At 45.6% G+C, this 21,223-nt stretch overlaps 1 protein-coding gene across 4 annotated transcripts in view; it reads right to left on the bottom strand.

Annotated features, from left to right (window-relative positions):
- LOC121453357 (cytosolic carboxypeptidase 1-like) overlaps positions 1 to 815 on the bottom strand; it is a 131,718-nt gene extending 130,903 nt beyond the window's left edge. Inside the window, exon 1 of one of the 4 annotated variants that reach the window (XM_041660081.1) lies at positions 736 to 815. Coding sequence is in view for 1 of the 4 variants with exons in the window: in XM_041660078.1 (XP_041516012.1) it covers positions 620 to 789 (170 nt within the window). In the remaining 3 variants the exon portion in view is untranslated. Of the gene's footprint in view, positions 1 to 238; positions 555 to 619 lie in introns of those variants that run through there. The other 3 variants (XM_041660078.1, XM_041660079.1, XM_041660082.1) reach the window with 3 other exon arrangements.
- Between the last annotated feature and the right edge of the window lie 20,408 nt (positions 816 to 21,223).

Here is a 21,223-nt window from a genome sequence, read left to right as displayed (position 1 = left end):
TTTTTGGTCAACTAGACCGAAAACATTCCAAAGCACAATTACAAAAATAACTTCCTATCTCAGGAGAGCTGTGAGGATAACTCGGAGGCTGGCCAAGTGAGCGCAAGCGCTGGCCACTCGTCCCCGCCGACTACGAACTGCCCTGCACCGCATGGGCGCCGTTCCCATTCCCGACACCTGGAGGGAGGGCTCGCCACCGAGAACCCGCCATGCCAGCCAGCGGGGTGGCCGCCGTTACCTCACAGAGCGAGCGAGCCCAGCAGCGAGGTACCGCAGACGAGCCTTTACCCTGTCAACGTCCACCGGGGCTACCCGGGGCGGTGTTGGAACTGCCTTCCGCGGCGCTAAACTGTCAACCAAGAGCCAATCAAAGCGTCCCGGGGCGCGGCCGGGCGGAGGTCGGGGGAGTGGCGGGCAGCGGAGCGCGGCGGGCAGCGCACGGGGCTGCGGCGGCTGCGACTCGCTCGACAGACAGCCGGCCGGCCGGCTTCCCCGCCTCGCAGCGCGCCTCGCCCCCGCCCGCAAGGTGAGCGGAGGCGCCGCCGGGAGCCGGGCCGGCGGGCGGGCTGGCAGGCTGGCGGGCGGGCGGGCGGGACGCGCGGACAGCGGGGACGCTCACCGGCTTGGCGTGGGCGCTGGCGGGGACTGCGCTCGGCCTCCGCCCGCGGCTCCCGGGCCGCACGGGGGAGGGTCCCTCGCCGCCCGCCGCCCGCCGCCCGGTGTTTTCATACAAACCCCGGTGGCAGGAGAGGCGGTGGCGGCGAAGACGGCTGCGGAACCTGCCCGCATCCCGGGGCAACGTCAGCGCGGCGCCCCGCCCAACTCACGCCTCGGAGAGCCGGCTAGCGGGCGCCCGCAAGGCGCGTGCGCGCGAGGGAGGGGCGCCCCCCCCCCCCCCCCCACACACACACACACGCCCGGGGAGGGGCGGGACGCCAGAGGACCGGTACGGGCGCGTGCCCGCGGGCGGGGGCGGGGCGTGTGAGAAGGAGCCGGGCGCGTGCGCGCGGGGCGGGGCGAGGCTCTCGCCTGGGAGGCGTGGGTGCCAAGGCGGCGGGTGGGGCAGGATGGGTCTATAGGTCTGAGCTCTTGGCTGTGGGCGCTAGCGCCCTCCGCTGAATGCGGGCCACCGGCCAGTGTAACCGAGATCGACACGTTCTTCAGATGCCCGCAACCTTTTTTTCCGGAACTAAGCCGGGGCCCATCATTGCCAACCACCCAAGCTGCTAGGAGGCTTCGTTGAGGCTCGGGATGGTGGTTCTTAGTTCCCCAGATCCCATAAAATCTTGGGGACACTGTGGTAAGGCTAGTCCTTTCCTGACCCCAAGGAGACCCAGAACAGGCTGGGAAGGCTGTGCCGCCTGGCTTCTGCAAACACGAACTGCACCCCTGGTCAGACCCGGATAAAGGAGATAATCTGAACAAGATGCCATGCTGGTTCGTCTCGAAAATATTGCTGCGGAGTTGCTCGCTAAAGGCAAAATCCTAGAAACAAGATTGTGTTTTGTTTGCGTTTAAACGCTCCGAGATACATGGTTAATAAAGACATCATTTGCTTTTTTAAGGAGCACAGATCATGCTTGGTGTTTATGGTAGCTGGTAAAGGATATAAAATTATCACGGCAGAATAGGGGACTGAACTGAGACCTTTGGGGGTTTTATTTTGTTCTTATTGTTTTGCTTAAGCAAAATGTAGCAGGTTCCTGAAGGCGATCAAGGTGTGGAATTGCTTCATGCAGTTTGCCTTGAGGGCTTTACTAAGAGGACAAGCGACTGCCATTTTAGTAAATGTTATCATTTTCCCCGTGTGAGCACAAAATGATCGATTATAGAACTTAAAATATCAGTAAACCACACCCCAAACTTTCCCCATCTGAAAATATGATTATCTATGAATATTTATTACTTCAAAATGTTTAAATACTAGTATTCATAAGATATTTAAAGAACATATTTCTAAATAAATCAACTTGCAATATTGAAAGACATAAATGTGTACGTGTTAGAATTTGAATTTATCTTTAGCAAAGTACTGTTAATGGTCAGAACAAAGACTTAGAAAATTAGCCCATACAGCTGGGTAAATAGCATTTGGCTTTGCAATGATTGCAAACACATAATTTGATATTTTAACATTTTTTTATGGTGCTTGGCATGGTGCTTACCTGCAACTCCGCAGTCAACCTGTGTTATGTGATTTTTTTAACTCTTTTGGCTCTTTAGGGGAGCCCACCACCTAGCTCCCAAATAAATCACACTCAGCAGACTTATTCTTCATTATGAATGCCTGACCTAGGTTTGGCTTGTTTCTGATCAGCTGGTCTTATCTTAAATTATCCTGTCTATCTTTTACTTTGGGCTTTTATCTTTCTCCATTTCTATATACCTTACTTTATTTTTTTCTCCGTGGCTTACTGTGTAGCTGGGCGACTGGCCACTGGTGTCCTCCTCTCCTCTCTTGCTCCTCTTCCTCTCTTTCCAGAGTTCTCCTATTTATACTCTTTGCTCACCAGCCCCACATATGCTCCTGCCTTGTTATTGGCTGTTCAGCTCTTTATTAGACCTATCAGGTGTTTTAGATGGGCAAAGTAATATAGCTTCACAGTTAAACAAATACAGCCTAAACAAAAGTAACACACCTTAAAGTAATTTTCCCCAACAAACCTGATACCCCATAGGTATTCCATAAAACTTTGCTTATTTCAGCTTTAGCGGTGGAGAGTGAAGATTGCTCTTGCTAATTTACCTCTCAACCTTTAATAAAGTAGCTCACAAAATACAACAAACTTAACTGTGGAACTGTAGCTGGAAGATTGAGAACTTGGCCTCACCATGAGCCTGCAGTGTCGATGGGAAGGAGCTTTGTGAAGGGAGAAAGGTTGGTCCTGACACTTCTGACCCGGCCGGTCCTCTGGAGTTGCAGGATCATTGCAGTTCTTCATCATATTCAACATCAACAATGTACTGAGTACCTATGCAAGTCAGAGGGAATCATCTGGAGATCTTGGGAAATTAAGCAAATAATTACACAGGACAAATATCTAACAATTGCCCTGGGTCTGTCTAAACGTTAGACTCGAAAAGATTTACTACAAATAGGCCATAGAACGGAAATGCAAGATGAATAACTTGAGCTGAACCAAAAAGAAAGAGAGAGAGAGAGAGAAAAGGAAAGGAAAGAAAAAGAAAAAGAAAGAAAACGGCCAAGCTGGGAAGTGGGAGGAACAACCCTCGGATGGCACACAGTTGCAGAAGTTTGTACTGTGGCAAATGGCTTCTATTTGGTAGCTGCAAATGACATGGTATATGCGGTCACACCTATCAACTACCACACCTTTATTCTCTTCATTTGTAGCATGGAATCTGAATGTCCCTGACAACTAAAATCTAGCAGATTATAGCCATGGTCTGTAAAGGCCCCAAAACATGGGCCCATTCCCACTTTGTCTGACAGTCAGAGGGTCAGGATGTTGTTTAAATGATTGACAAGCCCACCTTGTCTGACCGGGCATCAGGAGGTTGCTCACATGATCAACAAGCACGGTTGTGCATCGCAACTCAGGATGTGATTGCCTGGTTCTTTTTTTTTTTTTTTTTTTTTTTTTTTTTTTTTTTTTTTTTTTTTTGGTTTTTTTGAGACAGGGTTTCTCTGTGGCTTTGGAGCCTGTCCTGGCACTAGCTCTTGTAGACCAGGCTGGTCTCGAACTCACAGAGATCCACCTGCCTCTGCCTCCCGAGTGCTGGGATTAAAGGCGTGCGCCACCACCACCCGGCTTGCCTGGTTCTTTTAACGTTAAAATGGCTCATTCAGGTAGGTCCCTGCCATCCTGACAAGCGGTCAGGGTATGCAAATGTACTTCTGCTTCTTTAGTAACCTTGAGGTCACCTGGGGAGGAGCAGCCTTCAGGACACCTGATCTAGAGTACCTTGGCTACCTAGATAACTGGAAGCTAATGATTTGGTGTCTCAGAGTGATAAAGCGATTGTGAGTTATCCTTTGTATCACGTTAATAAAGTCTTTTGTTCCCTCCCCCACCTTACATTGGGTATAAAAGCTGTGGAAAAATAACCCTTGTGATTTCAGTCACTGGAATGCCCTCCCCATACTTTCTATGGTTTCTGTCCTATTATTTTTTATGTGTCTTCATATTCTTTACTTATATTTCTAAATTCCCATGCTCCACTCTGGTAAGAATATTTTTATCAAGGCCAGTCCAAGGAAACAACTGGGAAACTGAGATAGTAAATTAAATTGAAAATAAAACAAAAAGAGGGTTTCCCTCCAGATTATATGATGGCGGAGGCCCACAAGTTCTAGGTTACTGAGATGTGTGGCCTCTGGCTTTGCACAGCTACTGCTTCGGTACTGCTGGGAATAGAGTTTCCTTCCATTCTTTTGGTTGTTTTGAGACAGGGTCTCACTGTGTATCCCTGGCTGACTGAGAACTCACTTCATAGACCAGCCCGAGGCTGTCCTTGAGCTAACAGAGATAAGCCTTCCACCTCCTGATCACTGGGATTAAATGTGTGGTACCATGCCCATCTTTCTTTCCAGTCTTAACAATATAGCATTTGTAATGATTGTTCTGTCTCTTTCAGAGACAAGCCACGGATGACCTTGAATTTCCAATCCCCCCCCCTCATCCTCTGATTGCTAGGACTACAGGTGTAGGCTGCCATTCTTGTGAGATGCTGGTCATCAAACCCATATTTTCATGGATATGAGGTAAATACATTACCACATTATTAACAAATTTAGACAAAACCCCCTTTCAGGAACACATCCATCCTCTCAGAATTAGACCATATCGTGATTTTTCTCATCACAATGGGATCGGTATTTCAGGACAATAATTTCTCGCTGTATCAGTCAGCCAGACCTTGGGCGGGGGAACAGCTCTAACTCACTGGTGGGCAAATACTTCGTTGCGGTGTAGTGCTGGTGAAATTCCTATGTCTTCAGGAACTTTCCGGAAATCGACTTGGTAGGGTGCTAGAGAAAGATGTTCATCACTGGAGATCCTTCCCTGCAAAACAGCCTGAAGGGGTGCTAGTCAGGGTGACAGTGGACTTCAACAGACAAGTGTGGCAGGAGCCGCCTGTGTAGATAGATTAGGGGTATCAGCTGCTGTCAGACTCTGTCTCACTGTGAGCACTCACCAGAGTGCCTTAGTATCAGTGAATCTGCACTGGTGAGTTCATACAAACCTTCCATCTTGGCCACAGTAGCTGTAAACATTGCAGCTCAGATGCAAAGGGATCCTGGCAGTCAGGAGCCAAGGAACACCACTAGACAGCCAAGTGTAGCCTCCAGGGAAAGGTTTCCCCAATATAAGTGTAACTCTGCTCCAGCAGGGAACGGTTTCCCCAGAGAAGCTGTTGCAGGTAAGCTCAGGTCCCCCACAGTGTATCAACTCTGCTCGGCTAGGGGAAGGTTTCCCCAGTTATAGTGCTGGTTCTGCTCTGCCCTGCTCCTGCTGGGGGGCGCGGGAGGGGGGGGGGGGAGAAGTTGTGACTTCTCTGGTCTACTCCATTCCAGAGGAAAGAAGGTCTCACCCAAACCTCTTTCAAGAGATTAGGGAGGGAAAAATCCAGGAGAGTGGCTGCCTCTGCCAGGGTAGAAAAGGGCTTATATTGGGCTTCTTAGGGCAGGGTTTTCCAGAGTGAAGATTTTCAGGCTGGTGAATGGTCAGATTTCAAACCCTGAGCTTGGACAAGCTCAGAGATGGGCTGGATTTCATGCTCAGGGATTGGTTGGGTTTCCTGCTAAGGGATTGGTTGGTTTTCATGCTGAGTTGGTCAAGGGCAGAGTGTATTTCTTTGGTTCTGGTTTCAGTGCCAAAGCATGGATTATGGCTCTGGTTTCAGGGTGAGGGTGTGTTTCTTTGGCTGGCCCTTTTACCCCACAGCCACATTTTGTGTGGATAGGTTCGTTGGAACTCATATGGTGATGGCTGGGCAAAGAGACTGATGATCTATCTCCGTGGATGCTCAAGCTGGCCATCACCTGCCTGCACTGCAGTCCATGCCCGTTGATGAGTTTCACATGAAATACGATGATAAGTGCCCATTCGAGAGGAACCCGTCCATCCACACACCGCTTTCCCTATCTCTTTGTCACCAGACTGTTTGTCTTGTTCTCTCCATTCCTCTGACCCCCCCAGGCCAAACAATGAGTGTAACAATGAGTGAAGTGGCATTGAGCCTTCCTCCTGGTCAGCTCTAACACTGGACACACACAATTGTTAACTGTTCTTTCTACTGGACAGCAACCCATGTCCCTTGGGGCTGCTGTCCAGCAGTGCTGCCATCTACTTGTGAATGGCACAACTTATACTTGCTTGTAAACCAGCTAAATGTATCTCTTTCTCAGACAGTGTTCTTAGACATACTGTCTCTAAAACACCTAGGTATTGTCTGTTTCCAGTCTTCCTACTGTTAAAATCTGTTCTTTCCGTGTTGCAAGGAGAGGGCTGCTTGTTCTTCCAGGCCACCTGGCTAGCTCAGCCCCGAAATAACCACACAGAAACTATATTAATTAAAACACTGCTTGGCCCATTATCTCTAACTTCTTATTGGCTAACTCTTACCTCTTAGTTTAACCCATTTCTATTAATCTGTGTATCACCACATGGCAGTGGCTTACCGGCTAAGTTTTGGCAGCGTGTCTTACTCTGGTGGTGGATCCATGGTGCCTCCTGACTCTACTTTCTTCCTCCCGGTATTCAGTTCTGTCTTCTCCACCTACCTTCTGCCCTATCAGGCCGAGACAGTTTCTTTATTAATTAACCAATCCAAGTGACACACAGAGGGGACCCCCACATCATTCCCAAACAACTCTAGACTTGGTATTCCTAAGATTCTTGCAGGCCTACAGCAAGCTCAACTAGTCTTAAATTCTGCAACTCTGATGGAATACTTCCACAACCCCCTTTTATGTTGTCTGGGGTTCAGAATGACTCATTTACATGTGGGCTGTTTACAAGAAATGCATTGAAGAAAGTGTGAAGTCACAATAAAAAAAATGTATCTGTTGTTACTTTTGTTTCTTGCTACAAGGTTCCCAAAACTTTTTCAGTCTTTTAAATGCTATGTCTTTTTGTATGCCAATGAGATGGTGGGTGGGTGGGGGCTCCTGGATACCCTCCAAAGGAAGCCTGGTTTGGGGGTCACCAACCTGACAATGAAAGGGTTGGAACTTTTCCACCTTTCCACACAGAGCTTTGGAACCCAGTGAAACCGAAGGAAGAGCTGGTCATTAGTGGCCGACGTAAGGGGGAGTGTGCAATAGTGTAACCAAAAGAGCAGAGACTCGCACTTTGCTCCCACGTTGTCTCTTCCATGGAGCCACCATCCCTGGGTTCTCATAACAATGAGCTTTATAGTTCGGATCTGGAATGCCTTACAGAGGCTCATAAGTTGGAGTCTGTGTCCCCATTCGGTGGCACTATTGGGAGAAGGATGAAACATCGGGAGGCAGGGCCTTGCTGGAGAAAGTAGGTCACTGGAAAAATATATTCTCCTTAATGAATCTATCGGGACTCTGTTCCTGTCTTGATAATTTATAGTTTTCCTGAACTCGACCATCTCTGGACTGGTCTTGTGAGACAGATTAGCTATCTGTCCCTAGCTCTGCTGAGAGCAGCCAGATCTCAGAAGTCCAGCTCTTTACTGACAATAGTGACAAGCTACAGGCATTCCTTTGAGCAGTGATGAGCTCGTTGCTTACCACATTTTTCTCCATGATGAGTCAGCATTCTTGGAAGCCAGATGGACAGATTTTAAATAATGTCGTAGTCATGAGGCTATGGTGAAACTGGACCTGAACAATTAGACTCAGTGGCCAGTTCTTCTTCCTATGATAAGGTACACCCCCCAGTTTTTTCAAAGATCATACATGATAGGATAAAAGGGTAGACTATTGGATCAACTCTTAAAAGACAAAGAGAGGACATAGATGTGATAAGATAAACAGTGGATTATTAATTCTACTTTTAACAGGAAACTACTAGTTTTAAGTGTTTTATATTGGATTGGACTTGTATATTGTATACAAATTTTGTATATTAAAACAAATTTGAGATAAATTTTGTTAGAATATACTGTACATACACTGCTACTCTTGTTCAAGGTTTGGTACCTATATAACTCATTAACAACGTAATGCAAACTTCTAGGGCTTGAAAATTATTATTACCAACTGTTTAGGAAAATAAGGAAATACAGGTTATTAGTTAATCACTTGTTTCAACCAAACTTGTGGTCACTTTAGGTATGTTTTTAAGGTCAAACAAAGATGATATTTTTAGATAGACAAGTCATCTTCAAACACTTCAGAGAGCTACAGAATATGACATTTAAGATGTTTTAATAACATAGGTTCTTTTTTTATGACAATAAGACACATCTGATCCTGGGAGTACTAATCTACTTCAGAGAAGATGTTGGGCATCAAAGAAACTCCACATAGAGTTTATTTTCTTTCTGACAAAAATAAGGCACTGGGCAAAATAATGCCCTTGCCTTGACTGCTGACAGTATGCTGTCCTAATTGGACAAGCAGGACACCAAAGAGAGTGACTGCCAAACACTGTCAAGACAAGGAGGGAGATCCCTTCAGAATACCCTGCTACACAGAAAAGTCTGTCAGATATGCTGGCCTGTAGGCCAAAGATGGATGCCCAATGTTGTAGAGGAACCGTGGGTGACTGTCCAGGCAGCCAGCTGTTTTAGTCATTTCTCGCATTTTTTTTGGAGTCACTTGCTCACACTTCCTTCTTACTCAGTTACTATTATTTCCCTCTTGGATCTCTGAGGGAATTGAATACTAGATAGCTATAGTTATATTTTTTCCTTGTTTACCAGACACAGAAAAGAAACTCACTGAAGAGGTGTAAAGTGTATAAGGTTAAAAGACATCAAAAGATAGTGTTGGGTGGTATTGCAAGTTCGAATAAAAAATTAATTAGGTACAAGATTTTGGATTCACCAAAATAAGATGGATAGTGGAGTGTTTTCTCTGAATTTGTCAAGTGCAGATGGACTAGACATTGTTGATGTACTTATTGCCTATACATATTGTATATAGTTATTGTACTTATTGTATGTAGGTTTTCTTATATTAATTATTGTCTTCTTTTTATTTTAGGGAAAATATAGTGATATTTTATTTGTATTTTAATAAATAAAGATTGCCTGAAGATCAGATAAAGCTAAGCCACTAGAGTCAGGGAGTAATGGCACACACCATTAATCCCAGGACTCAGGAAACACAGGCAGGTGGATCTCGGTAAATTCGAGGCCACCCTGGGCTACACAAAATCAATCCAGAAACAGATCCAGGTGGTGGTGGCTCATACTTTTAATCCCAGTGTTTGGGAGTCACACACCTTTAATCCCAGTACTCGGGAGGTGGAGATAGGAGTGATATGGCTGGTGGAGAGAAAAATATAAAGGGGAAGAGACGGGAACTCACTGGAGTGTGGAGTCTGAGGTTTGGGGGAGACATAGTACTAGGAAGTCTGAGGATCACCCTTTGGTCTGAGCATTGGTAGAGGTAAAAGGTCTCTCTAGTGGCTTACTGCTCTACCTCTCCGATCTTCAGCTTTAATCTCTATATCTGTCTCTGGGCTGTGATTATCCGTGCTACACATATAAGACAATTACCATCTTGTACAGAACAACACGTGTCTGTGTTTCCTAGGCAATGCCAACATCAGCTGTTGCTTTAAAACGGAAGGAGTGAAAAAGCAATCAGCACAGCTAGGAGGTAAGAAAGGTGAAAAGAACTTCAGTACTCAAAGTGAGTAAGAAGAGCTGTGGGGTCATTTTCAAAGCAGCGTCTCTCCTCAAACAGAGAAAGCAACTGGATTGAACTGGAGAAATTATGTGCATAACACACACACACTTATAACAGGCCTGTCAGTCAGAGTAGAGACTGCGTATTCTTGGAGTTATGAGGTTCAAGAACTGTGCAAAAACAGTGACTGGTGTCCACACCCACACACACTCACTGTGCCTTTTACCTCACAGGAACATATTCATATTACCACAAATACCATGTTGGGTGGTTGTTTTGGATTTTCTCTGTGTATTCATGGCTGTTCTGGAAATTGCTCTGTAGCTCAAGCTGACCTCAACTTCAGAAATTCGCTGGCCTCTGCCTCCTGAGTGCTGGGATTAAAGGCATGCACCACCACTGCCTGGCTCATCATCTTTTTGTGAGAACAGAAAAAAAAATCATAAACTGAAGGATATTTATTTATTTATTTATATATTTGGATTTTCGAGACAGGGTTTCTCTGTAGCTTTTGGTTCCTGTCCTGGAACTAGCTCTTGTAGACCAGGCTGGCCTCAAACTCACAGAGATCCTCCTGCCTCTGCCTCCCGAGTACTGGGATTAAAGGTGTGCACCACCACCGCCCGGCTAGGACATTTCTTTTTTAAAATATCCACTGGTTGGGGTCTGGAGAGATGACTCAGTGGTTAAGAGCACTAGCTGCTCATGGAGAGAGGACCTGAGTCCTGTTCCAGCATCCACAAGCCAGTCCACAGAAGGCGGCTACTCCATTTCTAGGCGGACTCTGATGCCCTCTTCTGGCCCGCACTGGTACTGTACACATGTGATGTACTTAGGCAGAACACCAGTATACTTAAAATAAAAATACTTCAAATTTTTTTTTTTTTTAAAAAAAGCAACTGGGTATCTCTGGCTGGTTCAAATCAGTTTTAACTGGAACAAAGAACAACTTGAAAAGAAGTTAAAATTATGAATGAGCAGTGGTCTAGACACTTTCCCTTAAACGCCTAGTGGCCATTGATATAAAATAAAGACCTTATGTAACTTTCTACCCCTCCACATCTACACTGCAGCAGATACAACCTAAATTCTCAGCCTAGGCGTCTAGGAGCCCTTCACTGAAGCTAAATTGCAATTGGCCAAATGAATTTATAGGTGCTGGATTTTTAATCAGTAAGACATAGGCCTTGGCCAGAAACACAATTTTGAAATCACGTTAATGAAAAGAAAATAGGTCACAGAAGAGATGATGCTGGTGGAAAAGCTCAGAGCTTGGGTAAGCGCCACATGCACACTCTGGGTCTCAGGTAATGAACGGCCACAAGGGCGGAGGTGAGACAGCAGAAAACAGATTTTATTGTGTGGCATTTCCTTTATGCTTTGTGTCTGAGTCATCGAAGAGCAGGATTTGGAGGACACCTCTGAAAGGTACAAGCGCCCCCAAAGAGGGAACAGACCAGAGACACATCGTTTCAGTAGAGCAGTAAGTGGGTACATTTTCAAGGCAGAAGAAATAGACCAAAACCAGCAGAGTTCTAGAATTCATCCAGAACTGCTGTGCAGAGAATAGGGTCTTTTACGTCAAAGATTCATTTTCCCGACACAAGATTTTCCCTCGATGCTTTCGCCTGCCATGTGTAGTTCTAGACACAATTTTAATGTGTGCTTTGTCTCATTAACACTGTGAGTCTGCACTCAGGGTTGTGTGTTTTAGTGATGAAACAAGCCAAGGGGACCATGGTTGGGAAACATATTTAGAGTACCCTAACTCTCATGTTCCAATGAGGTAGCAACCATGAAGTTCTTAGGGGAACAGAACAAAGACCACAAATGAAGACACTTTCCAAACACACTGATGGAAACATTAGGCAGATGGTTAGAAGACGTGGGGAACCTCTCATGTGGGCCTCACGTGCTGTCTGACAACACTCTTAGCTTTGGAGCTGATGGAAGAAAGGGGTCTACTACCTAATACATTTCAAAAAGTTTCTCTGAGCTGTGCTTAGAGGTGCATGACTTAATCCCAGCACTTAGGGTGCCGGGGCAGGCGGAGCTACAAAGTGAGACCAAAGAAGAAGAAGAGGAGGAGGAATGGAGGAAGGAGAAAGGAAGGATAAAAAGAGGGAGGGGGAGAGAGAGAGAGAAAGAGAGAGAGAGAGAGAGAGAGAGAGAGAGAGAAACGGGGAAGTTAGATAAGACAGACAGAGAGGGAAATGAATGGCTACCATGGACGCTAAAGATAACCCAAGACCCAAGATAAACTGTAATTTGGCTCTGAACCTGCAACATTTCAACCTCTCCGCAATCATTGAAATTCTAATCAGTTAACCAGCCTTGCGGAAGGTTTGGCAGCAAGCATGGCTTCACTCCAGGAACTCTCAGTCACATCACTTAACTGTAAGGGAAGATGAAAGGACCACAGCTAATGGGAACAGTAATCTGAGCTCAGGCAAGCATTCCAAAACAGCTGAAGAGCCAAATCTCAGCGCGTCCGAAACTGTCCTTCCAGTCAGCCCGTCCCAGGCTCCTTCACTGCCAGGAAGAGTCTAATTCAATTAGGGAAGGCTTGGAGGAAAAGGCTTTCACAATCTTGAGCCTGATTGAGCATACTTAGTGTCGACCCGGCTGTTCTGAGAGATTCATCACTCACTTGTGTCAGTACGTAAGGCCATCCTGGGGATGCTCAGGAAGGCACAGTGGAACATTCTGGCCCACAACCTGTGTTTCAGCATACAGTTTACCACTACGCTACAGCCTTGTTTCCCCTGCACCCACCCCTCCCAGCTTCTGCCGTGTCTCTACTGTTCAGCCTTAAAAAAAATACTTATTTGTATGTGCACGATGTATATCAATGTTTTGTATGCATTGATGTATTGCATCAAGTGAGTGCTTGGTACCTGCAGAAGAAGGCATCGGATCTCCTAGAATGGAATTACGGGTGTTGTTAACCATCATGTAGGTGCTGAACCCGGTTCCTCGGCAAGAAAATGCTCTAAACCTCCGAGCCATCTCTTTAGCGTCTACTGTCCTTTTTTTTTTTTTTTTCAAGCTAAACGCACATCTGTGTTGAATAAGACAGAATGACTGGCTAGAATTTACATGGTTGTATTTCATCGCAGCAACATCAAAAGCAAGTAAGATGTGCACGCATCTTGTTTCTTTAGTGTTAGAACAGAAGGACGCTGACCTGATTCTACCCTCAGAGTGCCAGCCTGTGTGAATGCAGGCTGCTGAGGGAGAATTGTCACCAACTGTTGGGAGGAGTGAACCCCCAGATCCTGAATTTCTTGTAAACAACTTGTTTTCCCCTGATCTGAGTGCCTACAGCTGCTCTGAGCACGAGACCCTCAGGAGTGCCTGATGGCAGGGGAATGGTTTCTGGTGGGTTTGGCTGGGGTGTGGCTATCCCTATATAAGCTGCCCCTGGACACAATAAAGGGGGCATTCTTGAGTCATTCTGGCATCAAGAATGACCCATATCTCTGTGAGTCTTCGTGTGTTTCAATCTCCAGCCCTTTGCCTGGTTCACTAACTGAATGGTAGCGCATAGAGCACAGACGGGCGTGGTGCACTGCAACCAACAGTGTGATCCCAATATATTACACTACTGACCAAATAGGTGTGTCACATCTATTACGGGGATAACCAATGCCTTCCGGCTGGATTTGAAACTCCACCTTCACTAGATAATTCATATCTGTACTATAAACTTTGTCAAAGTGAAGAAGGACACTTAAAAGAAATCCCACACTAGCTCAGAATTGAGTATATTAGAGGATTATTTATTTAGGGGTAGACTCACAGATCACAATCCTCTGCTGGAACGGGGAACAGCAACTAAATCCACCAGCCGGAAAGGAGGCCAAATGTGTGCTTTACACCAGCATTTATAGTATAAATGGGTGGGCAACTTAAAGGCTACTGGCAGTAGAAATTCCTACAGCATCAAGGACCTGTGGCTGGGATGTCATAGGCCCTAGTAGGGAAGCTACCATTGTGATTGTGCTAAACAGACATAATATGTTTCTCACATTGACTTCTAAAAAAATATGTTTACATCTGTACTGTCATCAGCTTTGGTCAGAGAAGCTTCTGGGTAACAACAACTTGTCAACATGATGGTTCAGGGAGCATCATAAAAGAGGGGAGAGGAGAACTGAGCTGCGGGATGAGATGTGGGGGAGCGTTGTGGAATGCTGTCTTCCAGACATAACGTGGCCATTGCACCCCTGAATGTATAGCAGCTGTGATTGCCTACGCACAGCTTACACAAGACTGGGCCTGTCAGCATCCTGTCATGAAAAGGGGAAGATCTCTTGCTAGGGAAGGGACAGGCCTTGGCTCCAGTCATGTAGCCACTGGTAAGCAGCCCACGCTCCCCTAACTGAGGCTTTGCCCATGTTCCTGTAGGCAACCTTAATGACATTAATTAGAATTCCTTACACACAAATGTGCACATGCACACACGTGCACATATGTGCACACACAAGTAGAAGTAGGAAGGGGACTAGTTGGAAGAGAAGGGGTCATCTAGAGTTGGAGGAAGACACAAAAGGAGTGCATATGATCAAATTAATATCTGTTAAAATAATCATCATAGAAGAGAAGAATATACGTGAGCTAAGAGGCAAGGTCCTATGCTGTATCTCACAACAGATGAATGGGTGTTCTTTTCTTTCTATATTTTTTCCCTCCGTTTGGTTTTTCAAGACAGGGTTTCTCTGTGTAGCTCTGGCTGTCCTGGAACTCACCCTGTAGAACAGACCAGCCTTGAACTCAGATCTGTCTGACTCCTCCCCCTGAGTGCTGGACTTGAAGGCATGTGCCACCATGCCTGGCAAGCTCTCTTCATTTTCATAAAAATCGTTCTTCATGAGGCTGGGGAGAAGAGCTCAGTGGTAGAAAGTGTGATCACAGAAAAGCGGTTTGGCATCAAACACCCAGCACTAAGACAACAATAACAAAAACCACACAAACCTAGGTTGCTGTTTGTCAGTACCTGGAAACCATCTTTATAAAACAAAAACTGAGAGTATACGAAATATGAAAAGATAAGTTTCCCAGCCTTCCTAACGGCATTTTGACTAGACATAGTGTTCATTTATCCCCAATTATTGGGGGAGCTGAGGCAGAATTATCATTTGAACCTGGGTCCTGGGCCAGCTTGGGCACCACAGTAAGACTGCCTCAGAACAAAAACACAAGTTAGAAACATAAAGTGATGTCTTAATTTATTCTCTCATCTTATATCCAACGAACGACAGTGTCTATCGCCAATATCCACGCAAGTGAACACTCAGAAACATTCATTTTATCACTGTCTCCAGAACAAATGTCATTTTAGAGTCGGTCACAGCTGTTGAAACAAGGACAGCTTAGATGCGCGGTGGTGCTGACACCGGAAGTCTTCACATTCTGCACCGTCCAGATAGATGGGGTACAGGTGCCGTCCATCAGGTGACTCTGGAACCCAGGCTCTGCCGCTTCTCTACTTTAAAGTCTCACTGTAGCAACCAGTGGCACAAGTGGAAAGGGGCCACATAGTAGACACTTCTGTCTTACTGACCTGTTGCTATGAAGAGACACCACGACCAAGGCAGTTTGTAAAGGACAGCATTAATGGGGAGCTTGCTTGCAGTTTTAGAGGGCAAGTCCATGACTGTGGTGTGGAATGAAAACGGCCCCCGTAGGCTCAGAAGGAGGGCACCATTAGGAGGGTGGCCCTGTTGGAGTAGGATGGCATTATTGGAGGAAGTACTTCACTGGGGTGGATTTTAAGGTCTCAGATGTTCAAGCCAGGCCCTGTGTGGCGCTCTCTTCCTGCTGATCCAGATGTAGAACTCTCAACTACCTCTCCAGCACCTTGTCTGCCCGTGTGCCACCATGCTGCTTGTCATCATGGCAATGGACTAAACCTCTGAGCTGCCAACCAGCCCCAGTGAAATGTTTTCCTTTATGAGTGTTCTCGTGGTCATGATGTCTCTTCACAGCAACAGAATAGCCACACCACAGCTTCCATTACCACATCATCTGTCAAAATCAGCCACATTGTCACATGTCACCTTGAGAAAAGTTGCGAGACGTCTCACTGTGCTGCTCAGGGAGGTGGCATGCTCTGTCTGCGAGTAGCTAGCAGTTTCTGCCATGTCTGGGGAACATAACTGCTCATAATTAAAGTTATTTAGGAGACCATTTTCTAGGTTTGAGGATTGTTCTGGGTGGAATTTAGGTGAGATTTTTTTATTCTTTATAAGATCTCAGTCTGGAAGAATGGGCATGCTTGCACTGTGGACAAAATGAGATTTGCTTTTCTTGAGACACCCAAACACTCAACTGACCAAACTTGCCTTTTTCCAGTAACAGGGAATGCTGCCCCCTGGAGGGCAAGCGCCACAGTGAAAGGTCTGGTTTACTAGCTGAGCGCTTCCCGGTGAGCGCACCCTTGTCTTAAGGTTTGCGGCACACTTGATGCAGACAGAAGGTCTTTCTGTCCTAAAGTGTACCCTAGCACCTAAAGTGTACCCTAGCAACCTAAAGTGTACCCTAGGAACCTAAAGCTTGTTCGTAATTCATGTTCTCTTCCCTCAGAACACATGAGCACGATCCAAGTCAAACTGAGGCAGCACTAGCAGGGAAAGCCATATTTGACACCTGAGAGCTGCAGCCCCATAACCTAAAGGGTCAAAGTCATCTTATTTTATAAGAGATTCGTGAAATAGAGAGAAATGTCTTCTACTATTAAAACTGCCTATTGACATTTCCAGTGTGAGAAACAAGTCAGGTTCCAGTCCGATGTGACTGGCACGGGCTGCTTTAGTTTCTCTCTGGTTGTTCAGCACCCTGCCCCAGCCACAGTGAAACATCCCTGAGGTCACCTGTGCTGGCTCCTGCCCCAGTCACAGTGAACTGTCCCTGAGGTCACCTGTGCTGGCTCCTGCCCCAGTCACAGTGAAACATCCCTGAGGTCACCTGTGCTGGCTCCCTGCCCCAGCCACAGTGAAACATCCCTGAGGTCACCTGTGCTGGCTCCTGCCCCAGCCACAGTGAAACATCCCTGAGGTCACCTGTGCTGGCTCCTGCCCCAGCCACAGTGAACTGTCCCTGAGGTCACCTGTGCTGGCTCCTGCCCCAGCCACAGTGAACTGTCCCTGAGGTAACCTGCATACAGGCAGACAAGATGCTGGAGAAGGAACTGAGAGTTCTTACATCTTGATCCAAAGGCAACAGGAAGTGAACTGGGATACTGGGCATGGCTTGAGGAAATGTGAGACCTCAAAGCCAGCCTCTACAGTGACACACTCCCTCCAACATGGCCACACCTCCTAATAGTGCCACTCTCTATGAGATTATGGGAATCAGTCACACTCAAACCTCCACAACAATTCAGATGTTCATGTCACGGTAGTGCTTTACAGGGGCACACTTGAGACTTTCAATTTGTGTATATATGACTCACTAACACATGGATGGATCTTGCTATTGTAGCTATTCCTAAAGAAAAACAAAGCAGACGAGGCTGGTGAGGCAGGAATGTGGGTGCTTTCTGATAACTTGAATTCAATCCCCAGGACCCAGATAGCGAAAACACGGGTAAATGATTCTGCAAGCTTGTCCTCTAACTTCAAAATGCGTGCTGTGGTACATATACACACATAATTAAATATGTTAAAAAAAGATTTTTTTTTAAAAAAAAAAGGGAAAGAAGATGAGTGTGATGGCAAATACCTGCAATCCCAGTGTTTGGAAACTAGAGGCAGGATATCAGGAGTTCAAGCCCAGCCTGGGCTACACGAGGAAAAACAAAGGATGGAAGGAAGAGATACATAGATAGAGGAGTGACTGGGTGATAGGTAGACAGTCAGACAGATAGATGGAAGATAGATACATGATAGAAGATAGATGATAAATTGATAGTAGATAGATAGATAGATAGATAGATAGATAGATAGATAGACAGAGATATGAAAGAAACCCGACACCCTACAGAGCACTCTGAATATGGTACCACTTAGTACATACCTATATAAGGATACACAGATGAATGCAACATGGCTTTTAATACATTGTTTTCTGTGACCCAGCATGTAAGCTTGCCTGTTTGATACATATGGCAGCTGTACCTTTACTCACTGGACAGTTATAATTGTCTTCAGCCATCTTTCTTACCTTTGGGCGGCAGGGGAAGACAGGGTTTCTCTCCGTAGCCCTGGCTGTCCTGGAACTCACTATGTAGACCAGACTGGCCTCAAACTCACAGAGATCCACCTGCCTCTGCCTCTCAAGTGCTGGGATTAAAGGTGTGCGCCACCACACCCAGCACTTTATTACCCTCATCATTTTTTAAAATCTGTCTCTGTCTCTGCCATTTCAGTGAATTCCAAACTGTGCTTTTTACTTTGGGGGAAAAGGAATGAACATAGTAATATCATTGTAAATAGAAAAAAAAACAAACAGAAAGAAATGCATATATATATACATATATATATTCAACAAGTTAGTTACATCGTTTCACTTTTAACACTAACAAATAAATTACTGGCAAGTCAGTCAGCCCTATCTATTTAGGATGTGAAAGCCTAATTATGTTGAGAGAAGAGCAAGGTATTTCAAGATTGAATTTTCAAATTTAGAGGAACTATATGATTTGACTAAATTGTTCCAAGTAATCAGAAACTGCCAGGCTTGGAGGCAAATGCTTGTGACCCCACTTGAGAGGCCAAGGCAAGAGAACTGGCACAAGTTGGAGGCTAGTCTGGGTTACTTAGTGATGGAGACTGAACAAGATTAAGGAAAGACAAACTGGGATACTTAACTCAATTAGCAAAGTGCTTGTAACCCGAGGGCTTGCGTTTGGTCCTGAGAACCCATGTGAGCGGAGTATGGTGGATATGCTTACGATCCCAGTGCTGGGAGGCAGAGACAGAGAACCTCACAGGCTCACTGCCTAGACAGCTGACCCTAATCAGGGAGGTTCTAGGTCAAGTGAAAAACTATCTCTAAAACAAGATGGACTGTTCTAGAGCAGTGGTTCTCAACCTGTGGGTTGTAACCCTTTTAGGGTCCCATATCAGATGTCCTGAATATCAGATTTATAAGATTATGATTCATAACATTGCAAAATTATACTTAGGAAGTAGCAATGAAATAATTTTATGGTTGGGGTTGTGGTGGTTCGAATAGGTATGGCCCATAGGGAGTGGCACTCTTAGGAGGTGTGCTCTTGTTGGAGCAGGTATGGCCTTTTTGAGGAAGTGTGTCACTATGGGGATGGGCTTTGAGGTCTCATATGCCCAAGCTATGCCCAGTGTATTACACAGTCTCTCCATCTGATGCCTGTGGATCAGTATGTACAACTCTCGGCGCCTTCAGAGACCACAAAGGATAGCAGGGGCATCAGATCCCCTGGAGTTGGAGTTATGAGCAGTTGTAAGCTGCTCAGCATAGGAACCACACTCAGTCCTGTACAAGAGCACCATGCTTTTAACCTATGAGCCATCTTCTGACCTCCAATCTTTAATTTTTAGTAAAATTCTATTTCAAAAATATCTTCTCTTATTCCCTCATGTCCAGTGCTGAAAAACATATAACCTACCCTACCTCCAAGCTAAATCAGAACGCTCAAGATTAATTCCAGACAGAAAATCTTTGCAAATTAACATAAAGAGCAAAAATAGGAAACTCTTTATATGTGTGTATGTGTGTGTGTATTTATGCTGGCTGGCACACTGCAACAATATAAAATCACGTTGGAAATGAATTCTGGGCTGGCAGCACCCACAATCCCAATATTCATATGGGTTTCAGGACTTTGCATATTCTGCAGAAAAATTCAGAGTAGTCATGGCTCAGACTTAATGACAAGAGAAGGTTTGAAATGGTGTCTGCTATAGCTTTGTTCTTGCTTTGGTGGGTGGGGTGGCACATGTTCTTGGCATCTCATCAAGTCACTAAAGCCAAGCTGAGCCCTAGGGCTCAACTGGCAGTTCAGGTCCCTGTTAGATGTGCCCTGGGGATGGTAGTGCCTCTACTACTATGGTAGCACCTTGCTTCTGCTTGCTTATGTGCTTTCTTGGAGCTTCACGAGAGCTCTGTTCTCCTGATTTCCAATGGGCACAAAGACCTCAGGGTAACATACAAGAACGGGGGTATTACTATAATAAAACATACACCACTAACATTTTAATTGTTAAAAGATAAAAATAGCTATACAAATTTATTCATTCATTCATTTATTTTTGGTTTGACTGTCTGTTCGTTTGTTCTCTGTGTAGCCCTGGCTGTCCTGGAACTCACTCTTTAGACTAAACTGGCCTTGAATGCAGAGATCCGCCTGCCTCTGCCTCGCAAGTGCTGGGTTTATTTTTTTTTTACTTTTATTTTTTGCAAACTCTGGACTTTTAATTACCTTTGCAATGTCCACATGTCTGTTATCTCTACTTGCAAGGGTCACTTTTCTTTTTTTTCCATTTATTTATTTAATAATGATTTCTGTCTCTTCCCCGCCACCGCCTCCCATTTCCCTCCCCCTCCCCCAATCAAGTCCCCCTCCCTCGTCAGCCCATAGAGCTATCAGGGTTCCATGCCCTGTGGGAAGTCCAAGGACCGCCCACCTCCATCCAGGTTTAGTAAGGTGAGCATCCACACTGCCTAGGCTCCCCCAAAGCCAGTACATGCAGTAGGATCAAAAACCCATTGCCATTGTTCTTGAGTTCTCAGTAGTCCTCATTGTCCGCTATGTTCAGCGAGTCTGGTTTTATCCCATGCTTTTTCAGACCCAGGCCAGCTGGCCTTGGTGAATTCCCGATAGAACATCCCCATTGTCTCAGTGTGTGGGTGCACCCCTCGCGGTCCTGAGTTCCTTGCTCGTGCTCTCTCTCCTTCTGCTCCTGATTTGGACCTTGAGATTTCAGTCTGGTGCTCCAATGTGGGTCTCTGTCTCTGTCTCCTTTCATCGCCTGATGAAGGTTAATATTCAGGAGGATGTCTATATGTTTTTCTTTGGGTTCTCCTTATTTATCTTCTCTAGGATCACTAATTATAGGCTCAATGTCCTTTGTTTATGGCTAGAAACCAAATATGAGTGAGTACATCCCATGTTCCTCTTTTTGGGTCTGGCTTACCTCACTCAGGATAGTGTTTTCTATTTCCATCCATTTGTATGCAAAATTCATGAAGTCCTTGTTTTTTACTGCTGAGTAGTACTCTAATATGTATATATTCCATACTTTCTTCATCCATTCTTCCATTGAAGGGCATCTAGGTTGTTTCCAGGTTCTGGCTATTACAAACAATGCTGCTATGAACATAGTAGAGCATATACTTTTGTTGTATGATAAGACCTCTCTTGGGTATATTCCCAAGAGTGGTATTGCTGGGTCCAGGGGTAGGTTGATCCTGAATTTCCTGAGAAATCGCCACACCGCT

Source organism: Microtus oregoni, unplaced genomic scaffold, assembly GCF_018167655.1.
Source record: "Microtus oregoni isolate MIOR12 unplaced genomic scaffold, Mior012 000011F_ref0000422, whole genome shotgun sequence".
NCBI lineage: Eukaryota > Metazoa > Chordata > Mammalia > Rodentia > Cricetidae > Microtus > Microtus oregoni.
Note: the sequence above shows the minus strand (reverse complement) of the source record. Positions and strands in the feature narration are given on the sequence as shown.